The sequence below is a fragment of the Rhamphochromis longiceps genome, linkage group LG7 (assembly GCF_057381845.1).
Source record: "Rhamphochromis longiceps isolate RC_006_pf linkage group LG7, R_longiceps_female_GT1.1, whole genome shotgun sequence".
In the NCBI taxonomy this organism is placed as follows: domain Eukaryota; kingdom Metazoa; phylum Chordata; class Actinopteri; order Cichliformes; family Cichlidae; genus Rhamphochromis; species Rhamphochromis longiceps.
In genome coordinates, this window is record NC_140563.1 from 24,867,663 (window position 1) to 24,892,543 (window position 24,881).

General features: G+C 40.9%; 1 protein-coding gene across 1 annotated transcript in view; it reads left to right on the plus strand.

The window, feature by feature from the left end:
* met (MET proto-oncogene, receptor tyrosine kinase) overlaps window positions 1-24,881 on the plus strand; it is a 70,727-nt gene that overhangs the window by 12,568 nt on the left and 33,278 nt on the right. The window contains exons 3-9 of the mRNA XM_085412982.1: window positions 13,042-13,245; window positions 20,538-20,666; window positions 20,756-20,929; window positions 21,903-22,060; window positions 22,676-22,790; window positions 24,065-24,201; window positions 24,653-24,817. Coding sequence (XP_085269108.1) covers window positions 13,042-13,245; window positions 20,538-20,666; window positions 20,756-20,929; window positions 21,903-22,060; window positions 22,676-22,790; window positions 24,065-24,201; window positions 24,653-24,817 — 1,082 coding nt within the window. The remainder of the gene's footprint in view (window positions 1-13,041; window positions 13,246-20,537; window positions 20,667-20,755; window positions 20,930-21,902; window positions 22,061-22,675; window positions 22,791-24,064; window positions 24,202-24,652; window positions 24,818-24,881) is intronic.

Genomic DNA, 24,881 nt, shown 5'->3' on the forward strand with positions numbered 1-24,881 from the left:
CCAGTATTTTTTTTTTTTAATGGTTATTTTTGAAAACATCTTTTTCTGCGGTTCACTGATATAATTCTGAACAAATTCTTTGTTTTTCCAACCAATCATTGGTGATCACTGTCACACTCATGTCATATTTCTGTTTTGACACGGTGATGCAAATTAGATACTTTCCTCATATGCCATGCCACTGAGTCTTTCATCTCCAATCTGATTTTTTTTAAATGCTTCCTTTACCAGCATGGAGACACTTGCCAGCAGTGCCAGAAGCCATTTATGATACACTTGTTTAATGTCAAATATGGAGGCGTTTTGCTCCGTGGAGCTTGTGAATCAAGGCCTCCAAGCTATTTCCTAATCAGCTGCATGCCTACTACTCGTCTATGTCACCACATAGTGATATCCTGCTCTGAAATGAAATAAGGTATGTGTCTGTCAGGAGCACCCCCCCGCTTCCCTCGTGCTCGAAATAAAGGACCAAAAGCCTGTCCTGAGCAGTGGCCTCACCTCGACCCCAGATCACTCTTACTTCCTTGACTCTGGGTCCTTCGGGCTTTGTCATAAGGTCTGTCTTCCCCTTTGAAAAGCTCATAATCGCAAAGTTCACTGGAGCAGCAAATGATCGTGGCAGGCCTGCAGCCACATTAAACTGGAAGGACAAAAATACAATTTTACCTCATCTCCTTATTTCTGAAGATATTGGAAAAAGGCAGTGTGTGTAGATTTTCTTTCTTTCTGATTCGAGTCTGGTTGATGAGCTCCTTGATACCATAAAGGCCCATTGTAAAAACTGAGGCTTTTCTACCTCTAAATGCATGATAGCTCAAAAGAGTCAAACCAAAGTGAAATCACGACCCGTGGAGTCATCTCCTTTGCCCTGTGTGGACTTCAGTCCTGCAAAAAAAAGAAAAGAAAAAAGATGCATATTGTCACTGGATATAAATTGTGGCTCTCAAGCTTTGCAGATATTGGTTTTGTGATTTTTCACTCAGCCCAAATGAAACAGAGGGGAACTGTATTTTAAACATTTCCCAATTACAAATAAAACATTAACAGAAGTGACACCATGTCATTCAACAGGAAGGTCTCACCACACATTAGGACTGATCCTTCTCCATTCCATTCAACCAGTAATCCGCACACAATGCAAGCAAGGGATTATGCCAGAATGTGTACTCAAGTAATGGAGGAGGTCGGAGAACAAACCCTCCCCTCCATCTCACTGTCTGCACACTTGTATGGCTTTTATCCCCCTGCTGTGCCCCTGAACAATGCACCACAAACAGAAAAGGTATCTTGCCAATCCCTGGGACACCGCAGATATTGTCTTTGCAGGCTTTGATCTCACCTTCCTCATCAGGGATCATGGTTTGAATCATTTAGCGGGAAGTGGGTAAGCTCACACCTGAGGGCTGAGTAGCTTTTCTTGGAAATGAATACTGTGTTTTACAGTTAAAAGCCACACTCTGTACACAGCTGGAGCCTTCCAAGATTGTTTTGATCATTTTAGTTTAAGGACTCTTAAAAAAAAAAAAAAAAAAAGTTATTTCCCAAAACAACAATTTGCTATATTTAGTTTGTGAATATAGAATTATTCTTCATTATGCCTGCAAATTTGACTCAATAAATGGTTTTATTGCTTAGGGAACAATCTGATTACCAGTTTGCATGCGAGTCAGACAAGCATTGTGTTTGCTAGGCTGCATCATACACCTACATCTTAATTTTCAAAGTTAAACATGGAACCAAGCCGTCATCATGGCACAGTCTTACTCGGATCCTCCATTAACAATTTCTGGCTTTCCAAACCTGATCCCTGAAGATCTTTATTTGTGCAAGGCGGTGAAAAGGAGGGTTGAGCAACTCTGCAAAGTTTGATGCCAACTTCCAGGACTTTTACAAGTGAGAAAAGTAGCACAATGCTGCATTGTTGTGTTCAAGGGCTGCTCTCTGAGGACAGACGCAATGCTAATATTTCTTTTGTTTGCTTTGTCATGCAGTCTTGTGTCTCAACTGCACAAATGGCTGCCACCTGCAAGCTGTCACGACAAGCTATGAAATATTTTATGGTGACTTCACAAAGATCTGCATCCATAAAGTAAAGCGCCTGTTTTCAGGTTTTTTTTGACAAGGTTTTGTGTGTGTTTTCATGGGATTTCTTGATTATATTTTGTCTTTTTATCACGAAAGCAGCTGGAGTTCTATATTTGCTTTTCTGTCACTTGGAGAAAAGACGCAAATATGAAAGGCCATGCAGCTGAGCAATAAAAGCCATTTCAGATTTAGTTGCGTTTGTTTGGTCCTCTTCAGCTGAGGCTGATCTGAAATCTCTGTGTGTAGAAGCACAGTGTGTCTGCCAGCACTATAGTGCAAGTGATCTTAGCTCATTCAAGACCACACTGAGTTGAGGAGGCCTGCGTGTGCAGACCTTATGTTGACCCTCAGCTGATAAGCTGTCTTGCTGCGGGAGCACAGGCTGGTGTTGTTTACAACCTAAGGTTATCAGGCTGCTCCTCAACGCTTGTGACTCGGTTATCAGGCTTCTCCTCAACGGCTGCTGTTGGGCTGCAGCTCTCCAGCTGCTGTTTCTTTTCCACATATGTGTGTAAGTCCTGCTGCCTGTAAGATGGAAGTTCACCTCTGAAATCTGAAAAAAGATGAGAAGCAGAGAGAGGCACTTGTAGCTAAGAATGTTCTGAGCTTTACATGGTAGCAAGAAGGGCACAGGAGCCGTTTTTGGAAATTTCGGTTCACAGTGAAGTCTTCACTGTGAAGATTCTGCCAAGTGTCTGCACCGGTGGATGGATTTGATTATTCCAGACTGCTGGGAGGAGGAATTTCAGGGAAAAAAAAGATATTTGGCTGAATAACTTGTCACTTTAAATCTTGTGTGCATATCCCTGCTTCAAAGCCGATGTTGGCCTTCTCAGCATAAAGTGCTTGATATTTTGACATTTTCAGTGAAGCTGTTTTTAAGCCTGCCTCTCTGACTGAAGTAATCAGTGGGAAAGGGTAACGCTAATGCTAATAAAATAATGTAAGTAGATGATTAGCGCTCCTCGAATCTCCCTGAAAAAATCTCGACAATAAATCAGCCTCTCCTTCATGCGTATTTATGCCTGTAATTAAGAGCACATGTAGAAATGGCAGCTGCTTCAGTAAATACGACCAATCGTTCCACTCGGCTGTCAGCTTCAAGATCGATGTGATCTCAGAAAGACGTTAATGCTCTAAAATAATGTCTTGAGTGACTAATATCAAGGCTGAAAAAGCAAAAAGCAATGTGGTGCTCATTTACACCCTAAAATTAACTTTTGTCATTCCTCATTGACTTACAGCGCCGTCAGCTAGTATTAGGACAGGGTGTTTGGAGTTGTTCACATCTATATGCACCCACATTATACTTCTTGCCCTATTTTCTTTGGGGGCTATATAAAATGATGAGTGCATTTAGACAAAGGTTAACAAATACATATTTTCTGCAAAGGCACCCAGACTTTCTGATGGTTTCAGTTTATTTCTCTTGGTTTTGAGATATGTGTCTCAGTTTTGATTCTAGTGGTTACACCATCTGAAAAAAAGTTACATTATCTGTGAAAAATGTCTATTTTGTAACTATTCTCCTCAAGGGAACTTTACTTGTGAAATCTCCTCACAGCCAAGATGGGACACTAGTATAGTGTGCTAGGGTGCTAGGGACATTCACAAAGGAAGAGACTATCATACTGTGGCTATCAAAGACCAGGTAACGTCAGTGAAAATCACTGAGATACTGTAGCAGTTACAGGGGGCGTAACTGTTGGCTAGTGGGGGATAATCACATTTAATGAATCTAAACTTTGAGGTTAGTGATTCCTGCTGACTAGCATATGACACGGTGGTGTAAATGGAAGAGGATTACCTGTGCAACTGGAGCCTGAAATGTCCCCTAGCGACCAACTGTCAAGTACAAAGTAGGGCTTCCACGATTAGTCGACTAATCACGATTACGTTGACTATTAAAATCGTGATTAGTCGACTAATTTAATAGTCGACGCGTCGTTTGAAGGTTTGTAAGATCCCAAAAGACGCAGGAATAAGTAGTAGTATTTAAGAGTGTAATAACGGACTGAAACAGAAGATGGCAGCACTGCATGTACAAGGATGCCAGCTGCCGTTAAACCCCGAAGAAGAAGCTGTGTCCCAGAATTCATAGCGCGGACCAGCGCAGTTTCCAACAATGGCAGCAGCTAGTTAGTTTTAATATTACTCTTATTATTCTTTTTGGGTCACAAAATAAAGTTTAACATATTTTCAGGCGAGAATGTAGCTGTGTAAACCTCAAATATCTGCTCAGTTCATCAAGACAACACATATTTTCAAAAGCGCTCCAGCGTTTTCGGAGACGTCTGTTACCCACTAGCTCGTTAGCTAGCCGGGGTTCAAGGCTCAATAGAGCCCGTGAGAACACCGGACTCCAGGAAAATTGTTTTCAAACCCACCGCTGTCTTTCGCTACTCAGGTTAAACATGTAATATAAGTCACTTAGATAACTTAAAAATGATATTATTTGGCTTTTTTAGTATTTTATTTGTTCCTGAGTAAATCGGTTTGGCTGAGAAATAAAGTTATAGTTTTTACACAGCTGACAACTGATTATCAGAAGTGTGAGATGCTCGAGAATCTACTCCGGTGTCCTGTTATATTTTAGATAGCAAGGAGTTTATTAAACTCCACCGAAACAATCTGCAAATGTCATTAAAATTTAATAAACTATCATCTTGTCTTTATTTTTAGTTAGCACATACCTTAAACACTTCAAGCTGTAAGCTAATGATAGTTATATAGATGCATGCTGGTGCAGTAAGCTGTATGTTTTACGTCCAATGGATGCATGATCTGATTAGTCGACTAATCGCAGAAATAATCGGTGACTAGTCGACTGTCAAAATAATCGTTTGTGGCAGCCCTAGTACAAAGTGACATGTGGGCAGGGATTCTAGTTAAAGCATTGCTTTACAAACTGTGGGGTAGACCTCACTGATGAGACCAGAGCCTCTGAACATGGGGGTGGACCATTTGAATGAATAGGAGTTTTGGCAGTGAATAATAAGCTACCAATAAAACTGTAGTAGTACTTAACAAATAAAAGTCAAAGGGTAAAGGATTAGTCTACCGTATTTCCCGGACTACAAAGCGCACCTGAATATTAGCCGCACAAGCTAAAATCAGGGGAAAACCCTGTTTTGTACATACATTAGCCGCACCTGACTAAAAGCCGCAGGTGTTTCAATGTTGACTTATCATATGTAAGAGAATATGCACAAAGGGAATTGTCAGGAAAGAGATGGCTGTTTGGAGACACACCCCTTTTATTAATATTTTGAAAAACAAGTTATGGGTACATATTTGCACATGTAGTACATAACAGTAACCTACAGCACACCAGAAAAATAGATTCGGACTACCTTTTAGGCTCAGGTGCAGTGACACGGCTGTAACAAGAAGAAAAGTCAGTCATTCACCATCTTTCTCTTCTTCCTGCGCTCTAAAACCACCAAAGTCCTCTCCTCCAATGTCGGATACAAACAGGCTCAGGATGGCTTCGTCATCCACTCTCCGCTTCTCTCCTTCGTTATCACTTTCAAAACCAAAGAAATCCTCGTTGTCAGTGTCAGAGTCGAACACCCTCAGAAGGGCCGTGGCGGTGTCCTCCTCTCCATCATGCAGCAGTCCAGCCCTTCAAAATCCGTTGGTGATCGTGGATGTTTTCGCACTTTTCCACGCTGTCAGAATCCACCGGTGGAGTTGGGCATAACTTGCTTTTCGCAAGTTTATCGCCGCTCGTCATCCATGCCTCCCGCTGAATGCGTAGCGCTACTTTGAAGTTTGTTTTTCGCGCTACTTCGTACGGCACTACGTTGCCTGGCGGACGGACATGTGACTAACATACCACTCTTGAACCCCGATCCTTCCGCCAGGCAACGTAGTGCCGTACAACAGCGGAACAAACAAAACAAATCGTCTTACGATATCACAAAAATCATGGAAAATCCATAGAAAAGCCGCAGGGTTCAAAGCTTGTGCAAAAAGTAGCGGCTTATAGCCCGACAATTACGGTAGTTAGTGTTTGACATGATGTTTCATGCACAAAATGCAAACCAAGCATGAAAAGCCTAAGTTTATATGGTGTTAAGTATCTCCAATATCCAAAGCTTTTATGAAACACCTAGGACAAGAGCTGTATGGAACAATACCTAATATCAGTCACGCATGGGGAAAAACGACCCATCTGTTACTGAAATACTATAGAAATTGGTCTCGTACAGCAATTGCAAAACCTCCTCCTTCTGTATGTGTGAATTCAAGAATGTATTAAGAAGTCGATCCCTCTGCTTCCCTTTTAATCTCCCTTTTTTTACTGTAATTGAAGCTACTGTGTCAGTCTGACCAAAACGTATATTTGAAGGTCAACTCTGGAAAGCTCATCTGAAGAATGTGCCATTGCCTTTCGGGAGAGGTGGAATCAAAGACATTCTCAGTGAGAAGAAAAAGTATCTTTTGGCTCCCAGTCTTCAAACTCAGCAGTCCATCATCCTGCTCCTTATTTTGAATTGTGCAAATCCCCAAGAAGAAGAGGAGAGAAATATGTTGATTCATGCTGGAGAAGAAGTTGTTCTGTCTCACAGAGGTGAAAAATCATCCCTCGCCGTGTTTTCTGAGATTATATTTTAGTCTTTGACTGGAGGGAGAGGAGACAGGATAATTATTCATCCGGCCAGGTTTCAGACAGTTAAGGTGATTTACTAGGGCTGAGAGACTGGAAGCTGCATTGTTCCTTTGTTGGAGAAAACACACACAACCATACACACACACACACACACACACACACACACCAGCAGATTATTTAGAATGAACTGAATCTGTGTGTGTGGAGGGAACTAAAGGAAACAGAAAAAAGAGAGGAAGGCAGTTAGTGGACAGAAGAATTAAAGGGGGATGAGGAGCAACATTTAGCTCAGGGACAGCTAATGGAGAATAGTAGAGGAAGAGTAGCTTACAAACACTTTCAGCATTTCCATGAAACAATAAGATTTGTTTTCATTATCTTGGCTGAGCAGAGAAAATGATATCCTCCTGCCTGTGTTGTGTGAGAATTTTTAGTTTAGTCAGGACAGGAGGTGATTTGTTTGGCATATTAGATAAATAAAGACAACAATCAAGCCATCTTTCCCCTTTCTTCATTATAAGAGTGACTTTTGCATCAAAGGATCAAAAATTGTCATGAACTGAGCGTGGCATGGCCTCTGAAATGCGTTCATGAAATGTAATTTTGTACTATATATAGTGAGTTAGAATAGTGTAAAAACAATACATTACCTCATTGTCACTTACCACACTGTCGTTTTCCTCTGTGTGGAGTTGTCAGCTAACTCTCGGGCAACTTAAATTTTTTTGGTTAAATGAGTTCTCCAGCAGTGCACAGCCTGCTGACTTAGTTCAATTTTGAAGTGACACCAGACATGACTCACGTGTGAATCTTCACTCACCCAGTTAATCAGAGCTGGTCAAATTGGTCCAGTTGGCAATTTTTCTGTTGCCAAGTAATTATTGCAAATGTACTTTTTACAGCAGGAATGCGAGCCACGTGTTTAATATCCTGACAATGGTGATCTGCTTTTACAGCTGCATACAACTGAGTGTCATCCTTGTATCTGTAGAAATCGAATAGTTGTCCGATATACTGCTCAAAAAAATGAAAGCAACACTTAATAGGTTCTTAATAGGGGAAAACCCATGCTTGATGTCTGTATCATATGGATTTTGGAATGTGTTAGGAACAAAAATTATTTGACATTGTTTTAAATGAAAATGATCAACCTACAGAGGGCTGAATTCATAGATACACTGAAAATCAAAGTGATTTTATTCCAGCTACTCAAATGGTACTCAGTAGTTTTTATGGACCCCCAAGTGCTTGTATGCATGCCTGACAACATCAGGGGATGCTCCTAATGAGACACCAGATGTTGTCCTTAGGATTACCTCTCACATCTGGACCATGGCATCACTGCGCTCCAGGATGGTCTGAAGTGCAACCTGGTGGTGTTGGATGGATCAAAACTTAATGTCCCAGAGGTGTTCTGTTGAATTTAGGTCAGGGGAGCTCGGGGGGCCAATCAGTGGTGTCACTTCCTTCATCCTCCAGGAACTGCCTGCATACTTGCGCACATCAATCACTGTTGTACACCTGGAGGCACCCAGGATGCACTGCTCCAATGTAGGGTCTTACAATGGGTCCAAGGATTTCATCCCAATACCTAATTGCTGTTTTCCAGCCTGTAGAGGTCTGTGTGCCTCTACATGAAAAAGGCCCAGTGATAGCCTGGGTCCTCGGCTGAAGACGACCCAGACTATCACTTACCCATCACCAGTCATGGTGAACGATTTTAAGGGCGCCGTAAAGACGCTTTAACATCTATCACATGTGCTCAGGGCTAGCCTGCTTTCATTAGCGAAGCACAGGGCAAGAGTAGTTGACCTGCCAATTCTGGCATTCTGTTGCAAAAGCCACTCGGGCTCCACAGTGAGCACAGAGCCCACTAGAGGACGTCGGGCCCTCAGACCACCCTCATGAAGTATCTTCAGTCACACCAGTGGCCAGCGGGAGGTCATTTTGTTGGGCTCTGCTCATCCTATTCCTCCTTGCACAAAACATCAATCCTACTGATGGGTTAAGGACCTTCTATAGCCCTGTCCAGCTCCACTACAGTAACTATCTGTCTCCTGGAATCTCCTCCATGCTCTTGAGACTGTGCTGAAAGACACAGTAAAGTATTAAAGTATTACTAGTATAGTAATATATAAAGAAATATAAGAAGAACAGGGGGCAGAGATACTCCATACACAGAGAAGGAATTAGAGTATCATTAACAACTTTAGTAATTGTTTCAAGTGACAAAAGTGACTAAAATGGTTTGGGAAGTTTGCTGAGGCAAAGTTATTCTTCTTCAATGTGTTTAGACAAGTTAATAATTAGAAAAGCATTGAGTTGAGATTCAAATTGATCTTACTATCCATTGAAATTCTGCAAAAATATAACAATTAGCAACAGCTGTTAAACTAAAATTAAACTTTTATAGCATGTATGGCACAACTGCAAGATGGTAAGTTTAGAATAAGTGCTTATTGACATCTTCCTAACTCAGTGTAATTGATTTTGAAGTTGATTGAAAAATGTATTGCTGTTTGTTTTATTTGGTTATCCATATATAATTAAACAATAACAATGTTTTGTTTTTTTTTGTTTAACACTGATTCAAAGCACATGGGGGAAGCTCAAGAATTCTGAGTACTACATAACCACAAGCTCTACAAATATGCAGTGGTTGTTCAGATTAATAAAACTCAAATATGCCATACTTGTGTGGTTTAAGTATTTGGTTATTGACAAATACACATATGCCTCACATTTTTAGAAGACGTGGTCACATTTCACTACAATCGTCACATATTATTCTCCCTGTCTTCTGTTGGACCTGTTTATGTGTGCAGATGTTTTTCTCTACAACACACACTTTCAGACTGTATATTGGTACCAGCCACCTGTGCATTTTAAACACACACACACACACACACACACACACACACACACACACACACACACACACACACACACACACACACACACACACACACACACACACACACACACACACACATACATACATCATGGTTGTTACAGCTGTTGAGATCAGGTTGCAGAGTATCGTGCATACTGACTCCAGGTGGGGTACAGTAATGTGTGTCCCAACATAAGTGCAACAATACCCTGCTGCAAACATACACACACGTGTACACAGACATTCTGGGCCCATACGTGCGCACATTGCATTTGCTTTCTATTTCTCGAAAAACTGCATTCACACACACCCCAACGACAGCCAAACCTCCCTGCTGTCTGGAGTGTGCAATCGCACACGCGATCAAGAGGTCAAAGGTTATTTGAGGGAGAGTGCCAGCTGAGAGGCCAGCAGTGACACAGACCTCCTGAATTTCATGAGTGCAAGTTTGCTAACACAGTGTTATACCCCCACAACAACCGTTACATTTTTTTATATTAGCAAAAGTGCCTTTAACCTTTTTTTTAATCATTTTCCCCTGGATTGGCACTGAACACACTGTCATACCGAAAGCCTCTGCTGGCTGTAACCCAGTCCATGCTTTATAATTCAGGTATTAGTGTATCTCTTCACACTGGACCCAGGAGCAACAGCGAGAATATGAAAGTGACATTGAAGCCTATGTGGATCACCTTTCACCCCTCTCTTGACTCTCCTGAGCAGTGCCCCAGGCTTTTGGGAGCTCCACAACGCCGAAACCCTATCGCAGGACCGTTGTTTTGGGGACAATAACTGCTGGTTAAGTACAGAGCAAAAGGTGTACAGTATCTCATGTATGTGCCCCGTGGTGCCTGTTACACGACTGGAAGACATGTTCACAAAATGGCTTGAAAGATGTAGAACATCTTGCCAACACCATAAATCTTCTAAAAGATGAATGTAAGAAAAATGTGAAAATGTTGGTTTGAACTTAGAATTACTAAGGTCATTGATTAATAACACTTTTATTAATACTGACGTTTGATTGTGGAAATAGTGAGGTGCTCTTTGCAGAGTTCCTCTGAGGTTCCTCTTTTTTTTTTGACTGTCAGTTGTTGAAATTGCACTTCTTCTAACTGGCAGTTACTGAATAAAAATATTTAATTTAAGTCTCTATCAGACTTTAAGGGAAACGTCACCCTCTTGCAGAACCTGTTTGACTCTGTGGCAAACTCTCTGTCTCTGTGCCAAGAAACAGCCAAGGATAACAGCAGCGGTGCTTCAAACGAAGCTTGTCAAAACAGTCTTTTCGACTGTCCAATTTCATTGCTTTGATCTTTCAAAAATAATTTAGCACAGGGATGCCTCCCAGACCCTTTCTGCTCTATCACCCAACGTCCTATTCCACTTCAACAAACACCTAAAGTCCTGTTTGTTTGCTCTGAAAATAATCAGCCTGGGGCCTGTTTTTTGAGCTGCAGGGTGTAATCTCTGTAGTGATCGTGACATCTCCATCTGCTGTAGTTTTAGGAAAGTCGGTAGAGTTTTCGCCGATTCATATGTGCTCAGTGATATTGATGTTCTGCTTGGAGTTGTGATCAAATGTATGAGAAGGGTAGACTTTGTGAAGGTGTTCTTACACATACACATCAACAGATAAAAAACAGGTTTGTGTCTTGTTTGAAGAAGAGGTGTTTCTCTTGCCTCAGCCCTTACACTGTCCTGTGTGTCTACTGTCCTACGTGTCCATGTACTTATCCAAGTCTAAATCAATTTCAGTCGCAAAGTGTCATTTCTGAAAAAATGTTCCTCTTTAAAGCCTCGCAATTCCATCCATATCAGCTGGCTTCATCACCTGCCAGCTGTGGACTTAACAAAAAAACAGCCAATCTTTCTGCCAGCTTTAAATTTCCTCCACATTTTTGCTGGTTTTGACTTAGCCATTGTCTCTGTAATTGCAACCACTGGCCTTGAGGATATTTAATTTAACCAAGGTTTGTTGCAGCATGCTTGTAAGTCAGCCAGGTTTTTCTGCTTTCCTTGCCTTCCTCTCCGTGAGGTCCTGTTTATCTCTGTTTAAGTAACATCACTGAAATTGAACAAAAAACCTTCAGATTTATTACTTCACCATTGTTCTCCCGAGTTTCAAAGCTTGACACTAAACAAATGATGCAGCATATTTCACACACACCGCAAATAACAACCCAAGCTTACTTTAGATAGAACCAGAAAAGGATAATGAGCCTGTAAGTGATTAGCAGTTTTGGAGGCAGCCAATTAAATTTTTGCCCTTTTGTGCACAATAAATGGTCACTACCAAAGTCATGAACATTTCTGTGTGGCATTAAGTGGTAGACGTTAACTGTTAGGGCTGTACACACCGAGGCACTGAGACTGTCTACAAGTTTCAGCAATCATTCTGCTTGTACGGCCTGCCCATTTTTGTGACTACAAAGAAAAGGTTGTCAACCACTGAAGTTGAGAAGACAACAGAAAGTGGAGGTCTGGTCAAGCAGCCAGGTCAAGGACCTTAAGAGCCACAAGAGGCCCGCCACTCTCTGGGTCATTAATAATTAATGAAACCCGAGGCTAGGACAGAAGGCCATGACTAAACACAAGAGTCCGAACAGTGAGAGCAGCGCTGGGCAGTAAGAGGAGGGGGGTGGTTATTGAAAGAGAAAAGACCCTGAATCCAACTCTGGCTTCAGTCCGTGCTTTCACTGTATGCTCCAGAGGCTCCAGACACAACAATGTGAACAACCCAGCAGCATTTGCAAACTAAGAGAGTAACAGATTTTGGTTCTAAACTCACGAGGACAAAGAAAAACAGGAGGAGGGTGGAGAAAGCGAGAAAAAGTGGGGTTTCCCAGTTGGAGGGAGAAAAAACTGCACATGGAATGAAAAACAGCATGAATATCTCCTCGCTGTTTCCCATGAAATCTTCCAGTCCTCAAACCTCTGTTCAACAAAGCATGTACTTGCCCTAGAGGTACTATCACACTGAGACCTCCATTACGAGCTCGGTTTGATGAAAGAGTAGCTAAGAGTGGGCTTAGGAGGTTTTGGCTCCTGACCCTCCCCCAACTGAACAGAAATGAAATAAGATAGCTCAACATGATATTATATAACAAGTCGTTTTTTAGAATCTGTTTGGACAAAGAGATCAGATCTCGCTTAAAAGTATATTGTTTTATTTTTCTGGTAATCAGATTTTTATGGTTATGCCATATTTTTCATTCTTATCCAAGTTTACTGATTTTAATTATATGTTCCATATCGGATGTTTTTCATTGTTGAACATGACCACACTGGTATTTGACATTTCTTGGCTACATCATATATCCTATCAGTATCATGTCTCTAACCACAGCAAAAAGTACTTTCTCCACTATTATGTCCATGTATATTATTATTATTGTGGCACGCTAGAGGAAATTTTCTCCCACTGACTCCTGTGGTTTCTTTGCAGACTTCATCAGATGACTGCGACCCCCATGAAGGAATCCACGAAGGAAAAGAGAGCACATATCGCCTACAGGTGACCCAGTTATACGAGAGGTTAGAATACTGGCACAAAGACTTGACAAACACCTTGGTGACCTCAATTACTGTGGTGCCAGTCCACGGTCGTGCTGTGGTATACCTAGGAACTGCTGATGGACGTCAAATACAGGTAAACAAGTCACCGTCAGTGTCTTAATTTGCCTGTCAAATGCATGCAATGTATTCTACAGGCCTGCATTTATAATCTTAAAGCAGTTTCCCTATCTCACTGTTCATGTAAATGTGCCAGGATGTTGATCGATGTCGGGTGAAAGTGTCCTGCAGGAGACACAGTAGAGAAAACAAGTCCAGGTGTCTTAACTAGAAGCAAGTTAGGGGAAACTATCAGCAAGCTCCAGAATCTTCCAGTTTTTCACAGTTTGCTTACCTTTGAACTATGCTCAGTGAGCTTTCAAAGAACTCTATGTTCTAACTAGTCATCTGAGCAAATACCGTCCCTATTTAGGCTATTAGTGCTCAGACCAGCAGTAGATTCCACGCCTCTGGTCATTCTTTTTAAGGATGTTATTGGATGACTTTATAAAAGAAAGGCAGAATTTCAAGGTCCTCAGTTTATTAATTTAATTTTCTTAAAGGATGTGTGATTTGAATTATAGAGCCAGATGTTTTTAAGCCAGAAATGGCCATATTTGAACAGCAGGGCTAAACTTTCAGCTAATGCTAGCTACACTGGTTAGCAAGTAGTTTCCACAATCTCCATGTTACACATATTACGGAAAATTAGTAAAATATGAAATATCAATAAATTAATACTAGACTGTGATCTAACAAACTAGAAGCTAAAACTTTCTCTGAGAATTCAGAGAATTATGTTAAATATACTTTCAAAATCATACCTTATAAGCACAGCTAGCAGCAATAAAAACACAAAAAATTAACAGTACTTTTGTGGCTACACACCTCAAAGAGGTCGCTACTCTGGTAATGCATACACAATGCATACAACGTAACTTTAAGCCTTGATAGAAAAGTACAAAAACACAAGTTTAAAAGGAATCACATTTAAGACTAATAAATACCACATGCAGTCATTTAGTATTTAATTCCAATGCACCTGAAGTTCAAATGAATATTTAGCCTGTAAGAGGTACTTTAGCTAATTAGAGTCATGCAAGGGCGGATTATCAAGGTAAAACATAACATTTTGGCTTTCAGTTTAATTAAGTCAATATGACAAGCCTGTGTAGCTGCATCTTGGACTGTGACTCACCATCTGCAGCTACTTTCAGTTTTCTTGTGGTGCTGAAGTCATTTACTCGGACAATAAAACTATGCATGCAAGGGTTGCAGCTGAAAATACAGCAAGTGCAGCAAGTGGTGCATTGGTGTGTCTGTAAAAAATAATAAAAACAAAAAACTGTGGCAAATGGAATGAAATGCATAAAGTAAACACTAAATTACCTCACGTGTTTTTGAAACACAAGAATGAGAAGACGCATGGAAAAGAACAGCAAGAAAGATGTGGAAAAAAGGGCTGACAGCTGCACGGAAAGGCAGCGCAGGATGGAGGAAGGGTAGAGACGATGGTAGTGGGGCGTGAGGGGGGTTTACAAGTCGAACGACACGTTGATGGTGAACGGCGAGTTTCACTGACACGTTCTCTCACACGCCACATTTCTACTCCCTGAGCGTCCCGTGCAGCTGTTGCTATGCGTTTCTGTACCGTCAAACACCACCACTCCAGCCCCTCCTTCAGTTCTGTTTTTGCGTTTTTGTGGCTGCCTGAATTGGATGTGGTTCATTGTTTTAGCTAAAAGTCTGAAGAGGAGACCAGCTGTATTGCACTGCAAAGCTCGCCATTTCATTTGTTATTGCGTACAAATATCTTTTTCTAAAAACGGACCAAAGAGGGACATTAAAGTCAACAGTCAGGAGGGAAAGACGCTGATCAGGAATAGTGGTTAAAAGATATTTCCAAGGCATGAAATCCAAATGAACAAAGAAAACTTAGTGAAAATCATTAGGAAGATATTGTAAGATCATAAAAAAATGATGAGTAAACCTTTTGCTTTTTGGATTGATCTTCTCTCATTCATGCTTTTACCTACTTTTAACCCGTGGAGTGCAACAGTCTTGCTTGCTGTGGGTTAAAAATTTCCATCAATCAATTTTTTAGCAGAAGAAGCACCTTCCCTATAAAACATCGAGGGAAACTCTGGTTTTCTAGTCACAAAGGTGGGAAATGTATGGGTGCAAACATTGCTTGTGAATTTTAGATGCACTTGATTTTGACACAAACTACTTCAAAGCTATTTCAGTTGCTCCTTTGTCACAAGGGGTCATAAAATCAGGTATCTCAGATGTTATTCCTAACAAAACCACAAAAGGTTGTGTCTCCACCTGGAACCAAACCACTGTAGTCCCACTTCACCGTTTATCTATTCTAACCACTTTGTGTTTACCATGAAAATTTTGTTGGCTCATTGGCTCATTAGCTTTTCTAGTCCTAAACTGGGAAGGCGTACATTTGAACTGATGACCTTCTGGCCACCTGGTCAGTCTCAGCCCAAGCTATGCAACAACAAGACAAGAAGCTGTGAGAGGTGGTCGTCTTTGCTATAGCAGTTCATTTCATTGTTAGTGCGGTAGAAAGAATATGTCAACTTTTCATGTATTTCAGTTTCCTGGTTGTTCCCAATGGACAAGGTGAGAGGGAGCATAGGGTAGAGGCAGTGAAAGAAAGAGTGTTGTTCACCCCGATGGACTCCATTCTGGCTCAGGAAGTGTTTCCCTCGACTTCAGTTAGGCCACTGTGGGAATAACACAGTAGCTGTGTTTATAGGCCAAATTTCCCCCCTGCCTGCTTAATACAATAAGCTGTAATTTACGCCGCCATTCCCTCCAGAGAGATTCCTCTTGTATGGCCTTGTCCCCAGAGGAAAGCTACCTATTATATTCAATGATACAAAGCTAATGTTGATCATGAGGCCCAAACAGTGGGAAGAATGATGCAGGAAAACCAGACATTTCTGAGGGTGAGGGCGAGGGCAAGCCGTGTATCAGCCAACCAACAAAATCACATTTAAAATTTACAATGCACAGAACTGTAGGGATTTACGGGACACTGACCCACACAAACGGACAGAAGATTTACTGATTTATTCATGTTTCTGTTTTCTCGTTTTGCAGTAACTTCTCATTGAGGGACTCTTACCAAACTCAAACGAGGCAACAAAGTATGGTTAGCCAGTCATTACATGTCAGGTCCAGATTGATAGAGGTAACAGTGTTTCTGTGTGAGCGCTTCAACTGAACCAGGTCTGGATATCAACAGTGTAAATGCAAAGCAACTGTGTAATAGTGCATTGTGTAACTTTTTTTGTACTGAACCAGAAATGACAGCTATAACGCAGCCCTTGTTCCTGCAGGGCCCTGTCAGTGTGTTGGAGATATGCTGGACATGATTTGTTGTGTTTCCAATACCACAACTCTCTTTTTTGAGTATAAATAGTGTTGCAGAGTTGATGTGGAAAAAAATGTGTGTAGGTGGGTGAGTGTATTATTTAAAAGGTTTAATGGCACTGGTGTAACCGCACACCCTATTAGAGACCCTGTTCTGTGCAGCTTGCTGCGAGGTCTGTAATTGCAGCATAACCACAAGTGATGAATGGTGTTCCAGGTGTTGGGTGCATGTGCACGTGTGTGGGGAAAATTGATGTGCTTTCGATCATTTCTTGAAGCTCTGTTCATATTTGATGACATGTGGTCATGTATTGCATGTAAGTACAGTAAATTGTATTGCAAGCATCAAGCTAACTGATTGTCAAAAGTGTCAAAAGCATTCATTCTAACTATCCATCACCTTTTGGAGGTTATGGCCGCAGCACCTGAAAGCACTGGAAGGATCTGTAAAATCCCCTGGCTTCCCACGTTTGGAAAACTGTGCATTCACAGCAGTGGGGTGTCATACACTGACTGGCCACTTTATTAGGTACATGGTATGTTCATATCTAATCAGCCAGTCACATTTCAGCAACCCGTTACATTTATTTCACTTCAATTCAGGCAAACAGCTGCCTAAAGGTGCTTTATATTGTGAGGTAAAGCTACGATAACACAGAGAAAACCCCAACAATCAGACGACCCCCCTATATGTGTTTTGGCGACAGTGGGAAGGAAAAACTCACTTTTTACAGGAAGAAATCTCCAGCAGAACCAGCCTCAGCGAAGGGCAGTTGGGGGCGAGGAGAGGAAAATGGGACAAAAGACATGCTGTGGAAGAGACGCAGAGATTAATAACAACTAAGAACTAAGAACACAAAACTGAGGATACAGTTGACACAGGTTCAGCAAAATGAATAATAGAAGACTGAAAAAATGTTGCCTTGTTTGATAAGTCTCTTATCTTATCAGGTTGATAGGGTCAGGTTTTGACATAAACAATATGAGAGCATGGATCCATCTTGCTTGTATCGCCAGTTATTGGTGATATTCATGGTGGTATAAAGGCGGCAGACTTTGGCCCCCTTATTACTAAGTGAGCATTTTTCAAAGCCCACTGCCAACCTAAGTATGTAGATATTCTGATGGGCTCCTTCTGTGTGACAAAGCTCAAACATTAGTCAAACTGGTTACTTTAACATGGCAGTGAGTTCACTGTACTCACAGTGGTCTTTACCGTCACTAGATCTCAACCCAAAAGAATACCTTTGGGATGTGCTGGGACAGAAGATTTGTCTCTCGGATGTGCTGCCGACAAATCTGCCAAATCTCCAAAATCCCTGAGGAATGTTAAGGGTAGAAAAAAGTGCCTTGGTACAAAGGCAGGGTACATGAAGTACTGCCAGACTATCAAAATGTGGCTAAAAGACAAATCTGAGACATTTAGATCAAATGGTCACTAAAGTTGAAAAAATGCCAGCTTCAGTATGAGGACACCATGTTTTTTCAGAGTCCAGCTGTTGTAAGCAAACTTCCCACTCCATTCACGGATTTCTATAGTTTCATTACTGTGTCATTGTTAGTGTTTGAATACACATAAATCATGTTAATGATAAACCTTTGGAGTTAATTTAAGACTCTTTTGTGGATATTGTGTTTTGCATAGGCTTAGTGAAACGGGTACTCGGCCGTTTTGTTTACTAAATAATGTTCCAGACACGTAGCTCTTAGAGAAAATATCAAAATGTATAATGGTGTTTGTTGGGCTGGGTTTTTTTTTTTTTTTCAACCGAAACAATCAATTGGGGAAATGTGGCATTCCATTTATTTTAACACATGTTGTGTTGGTAATTATATTGCAAACTGCTATAAATAATTGTCCAGCCATTTAGATTTTCTGAAATTAGCTAATAACATTTATATTGAGTCCATTCACATTGGTATATTAGGTTAAGACAGATTATAATTGCCATTGGTTACACATGTGAAGTTCCTGTTTTGGAAATTTCGAGTATACATAGAGTGTGTGTGTCAACTCTGCTTTGCACAATAGATCTTTTAAAGTGAGCCAAAATCCAATGAAGAATTGCCTCAGGAAAGATGACACATTCTGGATCGTTTTCCTTCATGTCAATAAAAAGTCAATCTTCCAGCGTTGCTATTGTTCATATAATGTTTCCCAAGTTTCCCCTGTTATGAATAAATATAGCAATAATGAAAAACAGAGGTGACAAAGGAAAATAACTCCACCTCCACCTACTTATCAGGTGTCCTGATCTGACTTGAGTGCTGATTGCTTAAAAAATGGGGGTTGGCTAGTGGTGGGAGGTGTGTGTTGGGTGCTAACGCAATGTATTGTTGTACATTTGTTTTTTTTAAAAAGAGAGAGAACTGCTTAAGTCCTGTTTCTATCTTCTCTTAGAAAGTAGTACTCTTGTTACTAGATCATTTTGAATGGCTACATTTTTGTTTGATAACCGTCTCCGGGTGGCTTCTTCTTCTGATACATGTTGCAGTCAGTTTCAGCTTATATAAGCAGTACCAGAGTTGGGACTGTGATGATGATGTTGTCGTTATACAGACGTGAACAAATTGGTTGGTACCATCTCTGAAATGACTTGTAACTGCCATCTCGTGTTGTTTATTCCATATTTAACACATATCTGACTTTATTTTTGATTTCTGATTCAGTTAAATATTTGATACAATTAAAGAAATGCAAACACGCCATAATGATAATAATAATAATAATAATAGTAATAATAATAATAATGGATTGCATTTATATAGCGCTTTTCAAGGCACCCAAAGCGCTTTACAATACCACTATTCATTCACTCTCACATTCACACACTGGTGGAGGCAGCTACAGTTGTAGCCACAGCTGCCCTGGGGCAGACTGACAGAAGCGAGGCCCCTCTGGCCAACTCCAGTAGGCAGTAGGGTAAAGTGTCTTGCCCAGTGTAGTGTCTCCACACTGCATATTTTCAGCTGTTCCCATGGATGTTCAATAGAAGATTAAGATCCTGGCTCATGGAGGGCCATTTAAGTAGTCCAGTGTTTATTTTCCAGCCATTCTTGAGTGCTTTTAGCTTTCTGTTGTGGGTCCTTATCCTGTTTTAGGACCCACAACCTGGGGCTAAGCTTTCTGACGCTCCATGTTCACAGTAGGTACACTAGGTGTCCTTTGTTAAAGCTGATAGAAAAAAAAATCACCACTTTTACCTCAGTCCAAAGGAATTTGGGGTTTGTCAACATGCAGTTTCACTTTTTTGTATTTTTCCGTCAGTAGTGGAGCCCGCTTGGTTCGTCTTCCATGGAACCCGTTATTGTTTAACATGCAGAGGATGGGGTGATCAGATAGTGACAAGATTTTGAATGGCTTTCTTTACTCTTCTTCTACCATCCACACTATCACTTCTGATGAACCCGGGTTGTAATTCTCCTTCTGTACACATCCTGGAAGGTTGGCTTATATTTTGTAAGAAAATTGGCAACCGTGGTCACAGGAGCACAAAACCTCTGGAGATAGTCTTAACCTTTAATATCTATAATCTTCTGTCGGAGATCCACAGACAGCTGTCTCCTTTGCTTTCTCTGGTTAATGTTCAGTATGTTGCATACAGTGATACCTGATTAAGCAACAGCCAAAGTAAGCTGAATGGCTGATGAAAAGCTCAAAGACACCTGTGTTGATAATTAAGATTAAATACTTTGTTAGATTATTATTGTAGAGTCTTTGCCTTACAGTATAAAACACATTGAGGTGACTATTATTGCGATTTAGTACTATAAAGATAAAATTGAATTGAATTAAACTTTGTTTAAAATGTGAATATTATGCCAGGATTAATAGTTGCTTTATTGGTACCAACAAATATGCCCATACTATTTTAGCACGTCTTTATAAAATATTCATACTTATATTTTTACTCTGTCACAGGCATGTAAGTATATGACAGACATCGGTATGAACTGAAACCCCTTTAGGATAACTGCAGTAATGTTTCCCTCTTTTAGGTGTTGTTCTCCCGATTTGCCTCTCCCCATGTCAACATCCACCTGGACTCGAGACCTGTCACCGCCAGTGTAGCACTGCTCGATGCTGACCATTCAGATGGAGCCATTCTGATGGCCACAGGAAACAAGGTAAACCACTAATTATGGAATGCGCCTGTGCCTTTTTTGTTTGTTTGTTTTTATATTAAGTTCTTTTGTTCTGAATTCTGCCCACCTAGATCACTAAGGTCCCTTTAATTGGCCCCGGCTGTGGTCAGCTGACCACATGCATTTCGTGTTTGTTGTCGTCAAGAGTGACAGAATGTGGCTGGTGTGATGGACGCTGTACAAGAGCAAGCGAGTGCACCTCCTCCATCTGGACCCAGGACTACTGCACACCTGAGATTACCAAGGTAACCACAGTACACAAAGGTTGTGCATGTTTTGCGTGTTCATCATTAGCCACAGGCATGATTTGGTCATCCAAAATGAGCGCTATTAAAGCTCATTGATATTTCAGTTTTTAGGTTTCTTCTATATGTTCTTCAGTGGTTCTGAAATAAAAAGCAAACTTAAGTAACTTCTCCTGACTGTGTTTCCTTAACCATGTATCATACAATCACACCATGCTGTGTTCATACCTTACACAGACTGTCTCTTACTCTTCTCCTGCCAAATACTGTTCATGTAACCTGTCTGTTGAGCCTTTCATCTGCACGTGTTTGCACTGTATTTGTATAGTACTTACGAAGGTTAAGGTGCTTCCTGAGAGGCAAACGTTTTACAGCTGCACTGAACTACTAAACTCTGCTCTGGCATTGTCAGACTCAACTAAGCTCAGCTGGATTCCATTCTCTCTGACTTTAATGCTACACTCCATGCTGCTACTCTGCCTTCATTTAAACGCACACACACACAAAAATGGCAGCTGACCTCCATTGCCCTAAATGTACCTCTAAAAGCACCTTTTGTGCTTGAAGGTCTTGCTTGAGGGTCGGCCTCAATCCAGAAAAGCTGAGTGGATGTTTCTTGCACAGCAGTCGTTGCCTGGTTGTTACCTTCTAAGTGTTGTTACTTACTCTTCTGCATCATGTGCTCAAAGTGTGTGTGTGTGTGTGTGTGTGTGTGTGTGTGTGTGTGTGTGTGTTTTGTTTTTTTCTAAGAAGGAAACCAGTTAGTTGAAAAAGCTTGGTATTGAGCAGTTTTTAGAAATGGAGAAAATTAAGTTCAGAATTCAACTGCACACTTCTTTACTTTCTACATCTCATCTCAGAACATATTTGTAGTATTGCACATGTCTGTTAAGTTCAGGGTCCACATCTCAATTTTATGGGAAGAAAAATGTCAAAGGGATTGTTTAAAATATGTTCTTTATGAATGCATTAGGTTAGTCCAGCCTCTGGACCAATACGAGGCTCTACTGTAGTGACGATTTGTGGCAAGAACTTTGGCTTCGACAAGACAGATAACTTCAAGGCTTCCATGGTAACCGTGGAGGTGGCAGGGGCTTCCTGTAAACTGTCCAGGCAAGAAAACTCCAACAGGTATGCTTGTGTTTTGGTAAAGAGTGTTTTTTGGGGATGGGAGTGTTAATAAATGTTGTGCATGTGTTTTGTGCAAGTTGCACTGGCCTGCTGTGACGTATTCAAACAGCACTGGTTCTGCACAGTATCTGAAAAGCCACCTTTTAGAGGAAAAGGGAGAGCCAGAGTGTATGTTAAGTGGTGAGTGTTTATGAAACAAAGGGACCACTACACTGGTGTCCTATAGGGGGAGAGCACATTTATTAGGGGTTATTGTGTTGAAGGAAGAATGTTAAGAAGCCCCAAACACCCCCACCCTTAACTCTTTTGCAGCCTGCAACATTCAACACATGACTCCCTTAACTGAAAAATTGCTGGGAAAAATCGCTGAATGCAGACTTTCCGCTTTCCCAAATCCACTGGGGCCATGTCCCATTCAGAAGAACCCTTTTGCTACAAACAACCTCATTACAAATTGGGGGGAAAATAAAAACACTGCCCACACAATCCCATGAAAATTGTGTCTTTGTGCATTCCTGCAAGGCAGTGGATGATCATTGAATTAAGCTAAATGCCGGCTGGCTTGGCAGGGTATAATGCCTGATCTATGTGTTGTTTGGGGGGGGTTGGCTATAGGTGGACTGAGATGCACTGTTCCCCAGTGTTTAATGGGAACCTCACCCCATCAGGAGACGTTGTGAAGGTCACCAGTGGCCAAAATGTGACCAAGTTCAAGGGTTTCAATTTTGTGGTAAGACTACTTTTCTCCTTCTTTTTGGTATCACTGTTTTGAAAATCTCAGTACTTTACAACTGATTCTTGACATGTAAAAATGGAACATGGTGATATCACATGTTACCAAGTGTACTTGATGATGGTAAAGCTGCTGTTTAAAACTGTTTAGGATTGATTTGTAATTCTTCGGTTCCTACGATTCTTAGAGTCAGTTTCAAAAACTATATATTTTTTACCCACAGAGTGGGTAACAAACTTTATACATACCCGTTATTAAAATGCATCTTGGGCTACAGCCTTGTGCAAAACAAATGGGTAGTGATAACTGCACTCTTATGAACTGGTGCATCACTGCTTAATTTCCCTGGGGTGAGAAATGTCAGACAAGTAAGCTGTCCTAAAATATCAACCGAACTTCTTGTACACTGCTAGAAAGTTAACTTGCTCTCAAGTTTTCCAAACCGCCTCAGAAATCCATCACTGATGAACAAGTACTTGATATATTGAAAATAATAATTTATGTAATTGTAATATTACTCATATTCACGATAAATAAATTCATATGTAAGGTAGAGACCCAACAGTAATACAAAGAAACCCCCAACAATCAGACGACTATGAGCGAGTACTTGGCAACAGTGGGAAGGAAAAACTCTCTTTTAACAGGAAGAAATCTCCAGCAGGCTCAGGGAGGGCATCTATTTCCTGCAACTGCTTGGGGTTTAGGGGCAGGAGACAGGACAAAAAACACACTGTGGACACAGAGAAATGAATAACGCATATGCATGGTGAGTGAAAAGATCTGAGAAAAAGTAGTGCTCAGTGCAACATGGGAAGCCCCCAGCAGCCTAGGCCTATTGCTGCGTAATTAAGTGAGGATTCAGGGCCACCTGAGCCAGGCTTAACTTATAGGCTTTATCAAAAAGGAAAATTTTAAGCCTAATTTTCAAAGTAGCAATGTCAAAATCCTGAGCCCAAACTCAGAGCTCCTCTTTCAACATGATATATGATAAATATGGAGAAAACCCAGCTCTTGTAAATATTTAGTTTACCCTCCATCATTAATAACACCATTCAGTTGATATTGCAGCAACATGGAAGAAGATCTGATAGCTAGATAAATCTGAAAATCTGATATCGTGAGCACTAAAATCTCCATGTGTTCTTCATAAATCCTGGGTACGTTCATACCTTTACTTTGTAGTCCAGTAGTGTTCATACCACATGTTAATGTTAATGTCAATGCCAGATTAAAAAAAAGTTGGTGGTTGTCTCCTTCTCTACCTGTAGGACCCTGTGATCAGTGACATCTTCCCAACATTTGGGCCAAAGTCAGGAAACACCATGCTGACCATTACAGGAGCAAACCTGGATACGGGAAGCAAGCGAGAGGTGACAATAGGGAATGCAATCTGCAACGTTCAGAGGTACGATCACTCTTTTTTTCTTAATGCTACCTTTGTTTTCTGTTTGGCTTACACAGATATATTGTCTGTATGGATAATTTCAAGTTAGCTTTTTTAGTTGTGGGCTTTTGGGGAGGGTTTTTTTTTTTCATGTCATCAGAAAAGAATATACAAGTGTTTATTGTGCCTTAGCATTACTTTCATTTTAGGGAGACTTTTTTTGCCTAGCATTAGCCTTTGCAGAAAGGCTAATAAAATTAAATGATCTTTTTTCATTATCTCTTGTTTTTCTTGCTCTTGTCCTCATTCTATACTTTTTTCTGCTCTACAAGCAGAATTACCTGCAGGACCGATGAGAAAAATGCATGAATAGCCTCTTGGACAATGCTTACCATTGTACATACTAAAAAAACCCAATACATCATTTGTTTTTACTCACTCACCCTGACCTCATCTTTATCACCACCATCAGCTGGTCATCCAACATGGTGACTTGTAAGACGCCACCATATGCGGTTCTCTCAAGCCAAACTGTGAAGCTGACAGTGGATTCGGTGGAGCGCCGCGCCCCTATGCAGTTCACCTACAACCAAGACCCGATCATCAACAACATCCAGCCCTCACGCTCCTTTGTGAGGTTAGAGTTTAGTTTATTAAGATCCCCATTGGCCCCTGCGATAGCTGTAGCTACTCTTCCTAGG